General features: G+C 30.6%; 1 protein-coding gene across 1 annotated transcript; it reads right to left on the reverse strand.

Annotated features, from left to right (window-relative positions):
* Nucleotides 1-380: 380 nt before the first annotated feature.
* On the reverse strand, nt 381-5,631 carry HMGS (hydroxymethylglutaryl-CoA synthase / HMG-CoA synthase / 3-hydroxy-3-methylglutaryl coenzyme A synthase). Its single transcript, XM_012231634.4, has 12 exons — nt 5,348-5,631; nt 4,742-4,848; nt 4,507-4,639; nt 3,696-3,839; nt 3,322-3,480; nt 3,003-3,076; nt 2,828-2,903; nt 2,643-2,698; nt 2,445-2,532; nt 1,573-1,713; nt 1,284-1,433; nt 381-761 (listed from the first exon to the last, which is right to left on the reverse strand). Exons 1-12 carry the CDS (start codon nt 5,408-5,410, stop codon nt 555-557), a joined length of 1,398 nt encoding a protein of 465 aa, XP_012087024.1. The 5' UTR covers nt 5,411-5,631; the 3' UTR covers nt 381-554.
* Nucleotides 5,632-11,119: the final 5,488 nt, after the last annotated feature.

Consider the following 11,119-nt stretch of genomic DNA (forward strand, 5'->3'; position numbering starts at 1 on the left):
GCTATGGATTTCTATCTAACACTGATAAGTTGTTTTGGGCGCTGGAAAATTACTGTTTTGAAACAGGTTTAGATTACATTAAAGCTTTCTTTGAAAAAAAAGTAGCTTTTTAATTGCTGAATCGGGAGTTTGCTTCCTGGAAATCAGCCTAAATGTGATTACAGATATTGACAAACAGGAAGTCAATTAGCAAAATCCAATTCAACACTGTACAGCCTCTTGTTTCTGTGTTTCCAATATCTGGCTGTCATCTTTTGAATGTAAAAGGCAATTAGCATTAGAGAAGGAAGAGATGAGACTGATAGGAAGGACTCAAAAAGAATAGGTCCGTTTTATATCAAGGACGAGCAACAAACGAAACAAAAAGGACAATCAACAAATTAGGGAGACAGACATTAAGAGTAATTTTATTAAGAGAAAAAAAATTACTGGCTGAACAAACTATTTGCTATAGAGTACAAACTTCAAGAGAACATAAATGCCCTTAGGACTAAGCATCTAGAAAACCATAACAGCTGAAGTTCCTGGAGTATCACGACTATTCCACTTGGCTATTAGTGACCATTCGCAACCACCGAACCATTTTCGACTGCAATATCAGTAGCCTTCTTGGCATAGAATCTCCGGTACATGTTGTCAACTTCTGTGAGATAGTATGTTCCAGGAGCCAAGAGGCCGCAATCCTTGCTTGTCACATAATCTTTACCCCCGTACCTATGCTCCATTAGCTTCAGGGTCTCTACAAACTTCTCTGGGGGGAACTGCATGAGATTTATGAAGTTTAGTACAATGTATTTAATTACTTAAACAAATATACACTAATTGTCCCTTGCTTTAGGAGTAAAACTAGGTTTTCCGCTTTTTTCTCCCTTCCTGATTTACTGGTACCACGATATTTTCTTAGTTATATATTCCATGACAAACACTAAAAAGTACCTCAGATCACCTAAAAATGATCAGAAATATGTCTGCATGTTTACTGCTCCTTCTGCGGTTGTTTTGGCGCTGCTTCTGCACGATTTCTATCGAGTTGCATGCTCCAGGAATGCAGTTTTATATTTCGTTCTTTTTGGGACTTTGCCCTCATTTTATCGCCAGAAAAAGGCTTAAGAAAGGTGGAGTCACATTTTAAAGCCAAGCTCTGACGTTGGCAGGTTTCTTCAAGTTTATGTGACAGTTGAAATGCATGTTCACGTATCGAAGACCGTCTAACACATCTAGACCTAGCATGCATACCCAACACATCTTTGAAATCCATTCCAATTTAAGGAGTTAATAAATACCTCATGCCTTGCCTTCAACTTTCCTGCAACATTCATCACATTTGCAATGTTTGACAAGCTAAAGGGATATTTGCCTTCATTTAGTTGCAACGAGAACATTGTGGCCGTCAAACCACTTCCATATGAGAACAGTATCACTCGATTGCCTGCCTGAAAGTAGTCAAAACCAAACTCCATAAGCACTATCAAAGGCAAAGGTGTACTAACCATCAATCAGCAACAAAAGCATTTAATTCCCAAAGTGGTGGCGTCGAATTTGAATACAGAAATTCACAGTAAAAACAATTACCAATTCAGTATGTTTATTGTGAAGAAGGGATGCAAATGCTGCATACAGAGATGCAGTATACATATTGCCAACTTGCTTTGGTATCAAAGTGGTTGGTTGCACCTTTGCATCATAAAGGGGCTTGGCAACTTGTTGGGATACCTGAAGATGCAAGATATAAACAGTGATTAGTCAGAAATATGCTTCAATCTGCACAACTACATAATTCTCGTTCAAAATCCAAAACCCTTTGGAATAGAAATTTAAAGACTAAGATTGTGCTTTAGTTTTCAGTTCAAATTTTAATAAACAGAGATTTGGACTTAAAAAATATATACATGCTACCAACTATTAAAGAGTGTACTAGAAATCACAACTCTTTGGCATGGTACTTGTTTCAGATTCTCCACCAAACCAATCTTTATTCATAGTCATAAGCCTAACCTCCATTCAACAAATATATCCAATCAATATGTCACAAACACCAAATTAACATCAAATCTCCTCAATTCAAATCCTTTGTGCATCCAAATAAACTTTTAAGCAATTTTGCAACACGAAAATCAAAAACTGTAGTCTTCAGCATGGAACGTTGTTAAAAATGTGGAATTTTATATGTAAGAAGTAGAACCATCTTCTTTTTCCTTCTTTGTCCTTTCGGCTGCTTTTCAAGGACTCCAAATATTTCAAATTTAATAAATTGTTCAAACATAAATACATCAGAATACATTTTTTACGAATTTTAAGCCAACAGGAATATATCCCTGACAAGACAAAAAAAAAAAAAAAGAAACTATGTCTCAGTTGAGACTTCTCAAAGGAACTAACTGGCTTTAGGGATAAAAAGAGGTGAAGAAAGAGGAGAAAAAAAATATTGAAGTTTCTAAACAAACCTTTTCAAGATCTCGGTTTTGGTAGCTCTCATCACCAGATAAAGTTGCAAATGGTGCAAGCTTTTCTTTACCTGCCTCATCAATAGAACTGCAAATAAGGGTAAATATAGTTAATCACTGGACACCTGTAAATGAAATAGTAGAAATTCTCAAACAAAATTAATTTAAGTTTCTAAAGAATGTTTGAAAGGCAAGAACCTAGCATTTCTCAGAAAGTCATTGAACACCAAACGAGCAAAGCTTTTCTGTACAAGCTGCAGTAGGTTCAAGTTGCTGTGTTAAACATTTACAAAAAGTTGCAGTGGTTGCTTTAAGCACTTTAGAAATGCCATTGATAAGCCAAAGAAAACAAAGTGACAGGAAGATGATAATATATAATTTACCTTGTTATAAGGAGAATGAAATACAAAATATTCAGCATCAGATATAGAGAATTGTTTGCCCTTGAATTTCTCATACCTATAGAAAGTAAGCAGTAAGGCGTTTACACATCGCTGCCAATTATAAAAATCTATATTTGAATTAGAAAATTCTCGGTGCTTCATAGAATCCTCTTACTTGGCACAAAAATTTTTGTAGCAGGAATCAAGAGCCATGAGGTAGCACGTTTGAGAAAGCTTGCCATCCACAACCTGCAACAGCAGTTGTCAACATATGAAAAGATAGTTAAGAAAATGAATAAGATACGTCCAAAAATAATAGCAAACAATTTATCTATGAAAATTGGTTTCTTCGTTTCATTTCAAATATATTCTAGTAGAAGTAGTCAAAAGTTTACATGGCTAAATAAATTAGCATCAGCATTTGGCAAATCTAAGAAGAAGAAGAAGAATACTAGTAAAACAAACAAATACAGAAGGGAATTGGGAATGATTACCGGGTATTCACTAGCCAGGTTGGGCTTGTAAAAATCATAAGTGTGAGACATATGGCTCCCCCTAAATTTGCTTTCAAAAGCAATAGGTGCATCTGGACCTATTAGAATTGCAATGGCTGCAGCTCCTCCAGTAGGTCGGGCTGGACCTTCTGCATAGACCTGATAAACAATAAGTAAGTAAAAAGAACACTTCAAGGAAATGTCAGGATGTTCGGCTTCTGAATTTACAAATTTGTATCCTATTACATAAGACAACGTTCAAACCAGAGTAATGAAAAATAAAAATGCATCCCAAATTCAGATATTTTTATCCTGTTTGAATATTCAAGTGAAAAATAAAGCAAGTTTGCTGTAGGCCAAGGATATGAACATACCGCACTGTCAGTACACACTACAAGTCCGTAGCGTCCATCCCATGAGTTGCTCTCAACCCAGTTGACACAGTTGAGTAAAGCTGCTGTCCCCCCATAACAGGCATTAGTTGAGTCAACACCTTCAACATCAGTGTTTCCATATTTCTGCTTGTTTTGCAAGAGAAAGAAAAGGGAGTGAATAACATATATTGGAAGGCAGAGGCAAAACAAATTACAAAAATTAAATGTCAATAACTCATAGCCCACTACCTACCAGGAAAGAATTTCACAGCAGAAACCCAAAAATGATATCAAATTGTTGAATATTGAATTAAATGAGATGGAGGCAATAAATGTATATGGTTAGGAATCAAAATCAAAATCCCTAAAAGAAAACACAAAAAGAAAAAGAAAAAAAAAAGCTATCAGCTACTAGTTGGTCGGGATCCCTGCTTTCCTCTATAATAGGACAAATTCAACAACAGGTTATAGGCTAGCTCCACAACATGGTACAGTTTAACCAGCCTTCCCAAATCCAAACTGCCCAGTTTCTACAGCAGCCCACTAGCATTTTTAAATCCAAAAAATTGGAGCTATAACCAGGAATGTTTAAAGAATTTTCAGAATATACACTAGCATAATTCAACAGAGTAGGTGTTCCATTCATATCTCACACCTTTGTACTTGCACAATATCAAATCTAATCCCCTGAAATACCTCCACTTTACTGAGATTTTAGTTCGACACATTGGCAACACTTGTTTCTAGCCTTGCATAACAAGAAAGCAAGAAATTATTTCAAATAAGAACATCCTGATTTATAAAAGAGTACCTCAAAAATTTGCATCAAGAAGGTCTTGATAGATTTGCTCTTGTCAATCACAGTTTCACTGCCAACTTCCAGACGACCAATTTGTTTAGGATCAATATTATACTTCTCAAGGAGTGAAGAAACAGCTGTCAAACTGGAAAATCGAAAATCAGTGATGATCTTAACTAAAAATCAGCCAAACAGTTGATAAAACACAATCATATTAAAAGGAAAATATAATGTAGAACACTGAAACCTCATCGAGATGACATCTTCCACTTCAGAACAAAATGCCATGCAATCTTGTCCAAGTCCAACGGTATATTTTCCTTTACTTGCGCCGTCATGAGCCTCTAGTGCTTCCTATTTCACCAATAAAAAGAAAATCACCAAATCAACAAACAAATTCATGTATAAGTTGAGCCTTTTTTTTTTTTTTTTTTTTTGAAAGAATATATGTAGATTTATGTATTAATGGTGAAAATATGTATAAATTCCTTTCTTCTTCTTTTTTATTAATAACGAAAATTCATAGCAAAAATGCTTCATCTGAGAACTAAGATACATAAAATCAATAAATAGATGACGATTTACAGAAAATATAAATCTAAACAAAAAAAGTTGAAAAGGAGAATTAAAAAGAATAAATATATTATCATAAATCAAATCCGAATTCCTTAACATTTCATCAGCAAAATGAAGCTCAATTGAGCTCGATTCATTTTATATAAATAATATATGTTTAAACGGAAAAAAATATCTCGAAAACGACACATTTCATTTTCTCAACAGACAAACAGAAAATCAAACGACCCGAAGTAACAACAGCAAAAATATTGAGAGAGCGAGGCAAACAAATCACCTGCTGAACACAGGTAGGAGGGAAGTAGATGTCCATAGCGAGAATTCCTACATTCTTCGCCATTTCTTCTCGCTTCTCTAGTTCTTCTTCGAAACAAACAGTCACAAACTAACAAATCAAATACAAAACCGAACAAACAATTCTCTCCTTCTCTCTATTAATACAGATATTTCAAGTATCAGAGAAGCTGTATAATAAGTGGGGTCCTCAAAAGCAGCAAAGAAAGAGGAGAGACGATGGGTGCTCACATGAAGGTCGTTGAAGTTTTATAGGGAAAAAAAAAATTTCCCTCTTCTGCTCTGTATTGAGTCCTTCCTGTCAAATGCAGGCTTCGTGAGTTTGTGACTAACGGGTGGAATCTTTTTTGAGACATTACTTTCCCATTATTTACCTTTTTTGCCATTCTCCGTTAGAGAGGTCGAATAGTGGAATCTAACCGACTGTGTGGGGGATTGCTACCATGGAATGTCGTTTTCTACTGTCTTTCATTTTCTTCTTTAAAAAAAATAATTACACATTGCACTCCAATTCTTGACTTTTTTATTTTTTCCACAATTAGTAATTTATTTTCAAGATATAAAATAAGATATTTTCCCAAAAAATAATCAAATATGCTAAAAAAATTGGAGGAAATTATATAAGAATAGTATTCCTCTTGTAATTTACAATTATATTTTTTTGAAATTAATTTAAAATTATAATTTATTTTGTAAAGATAAAAAATTTTAAGAGTTGAGATCTTCATATTCCTTATATTTTAGATTAGAAAATTAATTAATCTATTTATTAATACATTTCTTATGTACCGTAGGTACTATATTGGATTTGAATCAGATTTAGGATCAATATATATTAATTGGCTGCCTCCGCCATGTTGTCGCTACCAAATATTACTATTTTTTTATTTTGGAACTTTCAAATTTTAAATTTTCATTTTGTACATAAAATTTTAAACGCCAATCTAAAGTTGCAGGAATTTATTTCCAAACTACTCAACTCAAAGGTAGATTAAAGAAATATATGCTAGTAAAAAAAAGGTAATTAATAAAAAAAATCATCTATTACTCAACGATAATCCAAGAATGTAAGACTTGGTTTTGAATTTTTATTCGCTAAATTGATGAGTAAGTAAACAGTTATTCATTGGCATTATGCATTTTTCATTTGGATTATTTATTTATTTATTACTTTCTTTTATATATATATATATATATATCAAACATCTTTTCCGTGAAGAGTGTCAAAAAGGATTACTAAATATTAGAGTGATATTTCCAATTCCTGTCAAATATTTATTTTGATTAATTATCTAAATACATACGATAAAACATTACTCCTTTCATTTCAAAATTATAGCCCCAGTTTGTTACATAGTTTTAAAATCATTAATTAAATTAGTTTAATTATCTTTTTCTTATTTTTTCACATGTATCCTTGCAAAACTTTAAAGGTAAAATTGTATATTATTAATAATTATTTTAGATTTTCAAAATAGAACGAATTCTTTGATATACAAAAATTTTAAAACTAATTATGTTAAAACTCTTTTAAACTCCATTGTATAAGTATATTGTGAAAAATTAAAAAGAAATATTTTTAAAATATAAATAAAATTATTATTTTAAACTATCCATAAAAAGTAGGATTATAATTTTTGGAAGGAGAAAGTACTTACTAATATATTCTGGAAGCCCACTAATTTAATCAAAAGATACCTTGGCGAGTAGCGTGATTAAACATAACGGTTGGCAACGGAGATGTGATAAAAATTTTCACAGCCTTGTGAAACACGACAAACAAGAAATGAGGTGCACTTTTTTTTTCCTTCTGTGTTAAAAATGTATGTGGGTGTCAGAAAGACAGTGACTGACAGACAAGCCATGTTAGAAAAGTCTCCCGTCATCTGTCATATCCCCGGTGATGTATTGTAGGCCTAGCCAGCGATGGCTATTGGATAGTGAGCCACCCAACCGACTCCGATTTACATTTTTCTCCCTTTCATTTTGATTAATTTATATAAATTTTCATCACACAATTTAATCAACTTTAATTTTAACTTTTTAGTTGTAATTGGCTTACAAAAATAACGTGCATTTTACAACAATAAATTATATTTTCTCTTAAAAATAATTACCAATAACAATTATATCCTAATTGTTGGTAATATTAAAGTTAATGTTTGATATAATTATTATGTCATTATAGCTAAATATTTTTTCTAATAAATATTAATTTTAACGGTAGCAACAGTTCATAAATAACAATGGTTTTGAAAATTTATATTCAAATTAATGTTATTATTTAGTTGTTTATCTTTACTATTCTTTAAATATATTCAAATTAAAATTTTCGACAAATAACTAAATAATTTAATAAAACTAAACTTTTGATATTAATCAATATGTTTAACAAATAAGAGGGATAAAATTATAATTATGATCAAAATCTGAGACTAAATAATTATTTTCCTCTCAGTACTTATTAAAGCCCTGTCTCTGGTCATGAAGGATTCTCACTTTTGTCTAATTCTGTATAAGCAGATCGTAACTTCTTGTGTTTATCATAATAATCTAGCCATCCACCCCACTTATCATCTACCGCAAAACGCCAAATAGTCCAGCACATTGATTCTCTACCGTTGATCTCATTCGCAGGTGAAAGATGGACGGCACCTAGAAAGTATAAACTTTGTTCGTACACCAGTAATGGCGAATATTATCTCCAAAAAGAGAAAAAAGTAGAATATTCGATTAATCACATCTAAGCCCACACTAATGGATCGTTAGAAATTAAAAAGACAATTATACTCAGCAGTTACATGGATACGGTTTTTTGGTGCACTATACTTATCGGCCGTCGGATGAGTCAAAAATCAAAGTATGCTTCTGTTTGTTTGAGGTGGGGCCTATTTGGGGTGGTTGGGGAACTTAGGAGGGGGGGCATTTGCACGTGAAACAAATGGTGATATTTTAAGAGGGAAACGCAAAAGCAGCTGTCCCTTAATCAAATATTATTTTTCCTCGTCAAAAGATTTAATGCGCCGAAGAGATATTATGAACTACAAAATATAGGTAAGTCTACATACATAAATTGAAACCTTCCATTTTTTAAATTAGTGAAAAATCTGAAAAATAAGAAAACGTCTCATCGACTTTAATATAATATTAATTCTTAATTATGGATGCTAACCAACATCTGTCCCATAAATTTGGGAAGTTCATTTAATGCGTGCGTGTGCACAATTGTCAACGCTATGAGAAAGAAGAACCTCATCCATTAATATAGGAACACACGTCCTTAAGCTCAAGACAAGACGCCACGATGCTATTTAGATAAAGTCCTTCTAATGGTACCGATTTTAAATTTTTAATAGAATTAAATTTAAACAGTTTTTGATTTTATATAATACTTAAGAAAATGCTAAATTACCGCAATTTTATGAGAAAAAGATAATTGATTAAATTTTTTAATTAATTTATTTAATTGAAATAAAGCTTGGTGGAGATATTGATGCAAAGATAAAATCAAATAAATAAACTAATATTACCTTAATTTTTTAAAAGTGTTATATAAAAAATCAAAAATTATTAAATTTAATAGAATCGATGAATATTATATTTTTGTTAATAAATAAATACTCCATCCCTCCCATAATTTTATCCCATCATTCTTTTCATTTAGTGAATTATTATCATATTTTCTTTTTTTTTTCTAAAAAAGAGATTAAATTAGTCCATATTTAATATGCATTTCTATCAACATTCAACAAAGTCATTATTGTTCCTTATGTCAACATTCAACGTTCATCAAATCATTTAATTATAATAGAATAACAAGGATTGTTTAATTATTAATAGAAGGGTACATTATGGTAAAATAAAAAAATTATATTTAACTCTATTAACTGTATTTTCTTAATGTGTATAAAAGTAAAATTAAGGGCACGAATTATGGACAAAGGGAGCATTTGTTTTGGATACGAATTAAAAACTATGTTTTCAAATTCATAATTAAACAACTATTGATTTGAAAAAAAAATTATTAAAACTTAAAATTAATATACAATGCATATTTATAATTTCTTCTTATACTTTTATTAGTATTTTAATTATAATTAACTATTGATTCCCCGTAAAGATTGAGTGTATCCCAAAGAAATTACTTATTCATATTTAATTATTTAAATAAATAAATAATGATAATTACTTTAACGCAAAAAAACAAAAGCCAGCTGACTTGGTTGGAAAAATAAGTAGTCACAATTCACAAAAAATACAAATTCTTGGTTTTATTATAATTTCTGCTTTTGATTTTTTTTTTTTTTTTCTTAAAATCGCTGGTCAAATCTGATCATGCTTATTGATTCATCACAAAATAAGCCGATATATTCTCATTTCGGTTGCTTCGCAATCAAATCAATTAATTATAAAAAAAAAAACCACGAGAAATTTAAGAATTAAAATTTAAAATATTCAGTGGTTATTAAAAAAAGAATTTGTTTAAATATAACTTTAATTCAAGTATAGAAAGATTCATTCTTTTATCAGTAGTTTATATTTTATTTTATTAAATTATAAAATTCGGAAAAATACTCTCAAAACCATACAACGTGACAATTTGCCTTTAGCTTCAAAGAAGGTGATACAACGCCTTAAAAATTAAACTACATAATATTATATTGACAGTTTGAGGAAGACTTGAATTAAAACGAACTCATTTGGAATTTGATACATTGAATCAAATTTTCAGATTACTGTTTGAAATTTGGTCTCTATTGCCAAATTGTGAATTTGTTTTATTATGAAGTTGGAAGATGGGTTCCAATTAAGCTTAGAGTGGTGACCTAGTGCAAATTTGGATTTTAATTGCCTTTTTATGAACTAGGTTGAAACATTTGATGTATAAAACTTAAAAAGAAATTAATGTGTGATAAATGAGAATGGAGAAAGTCCAATTAGCATCCTAATAATATTAGGTTCGTCTAATACATAAATTTAATTTTGTATATTCAATTATTATTTTTGAGATCTTTTAAATTTTACGGGGTTAATTATAATATTTCATTTTTACATTTCAGTAACAATTATATTTATTGTTTGCTGTATTGAATCATTACCTTGCACATTCATATTTTATTTTGACGAGACACAGTTGTTATTGAAATGCAAAAGTTTATGATCATAATAGATTTCTAGTAAAGTTTAAGGAGCTAAAAAGATAATCGCTGAGAGTAGAGTTATATTTATATATGAAGTGGAATTCGGTACTTAAACTTTGGAGAAAGTCCATTATCTTGATGGTGCTTATACATAAAAAACCAAACTAATTAATGATTTATTTTTTAAGTTTCTTTTATCAATGGAACCTGATAGTATAACATGTTCCTCAATTAAAGTTTAGTATATTAAACTCTTCTATGTGTATTAGTTATAACAAGTTTCTGAAAAAATAATAGTCGGGATAATTTTATGAAAGGTTTCTTTTATTGTCCTATTTGAAAATGAATCAATTCTTACTCAAAATATTAACTTCGTCTACCAATATTAAGAACATCTCCAAATAAAAAAATTCAATTTTCTATATTTTTATTTTATTTTCTTATTCCTATAGAAATATTATAATGTACTCAATTTATATTCACTGTAATTGAGATTTGTCAGAATTAATAGTTGTGTTTACCAAAAATATATTTGGTCTAATTCGAGTAATAAATAAAACTTTCATATTAGCGAGCTAAAATGGTTAAAATTCGCCTTATAAACCAATTATTAA

The sequence above is a fragment of the Jatropha curcas genome, chromosome 4, assembly GCF_041381405.1.
Source record: "Jatropha curcas cultivar XTBG-Jc1 chromosome 4, XTBG_Jcur_1.0, whole genome shotgun sequence".
NCBI lineage: Eukaryota > Viridiplantae > Streptophyta > Magnoliopsida > Malpighiales > Euphorbiaceae > Jatropha > Jatropha curcas.

Excerpts from the sequence above, each read along its gene's own strand:
- HMGS (XM_012231634.4), bottom strand. The coding sequence starts at position 5,410 with ATGGCGAAGAATGTAGGAATTCTCGCTATGGACATCTACTTCCCTCCT. Across the intron at positions 4,849-5,347 it reads CTCCTACCTGTGTTCAGCAG|GAAGCACTAGAGGCTCATGA; the intron begins GTGATTTGTTTG and ends TTGGTGAAATAG. Across the intron at positions 3,077-3,321 it reads ACCTGGCTAGTGAATACCCG|GTTGTGGATGGCAAGCTTTC; the intron begins GTAATCATTCCC and ends CTGCTGTTGCAG.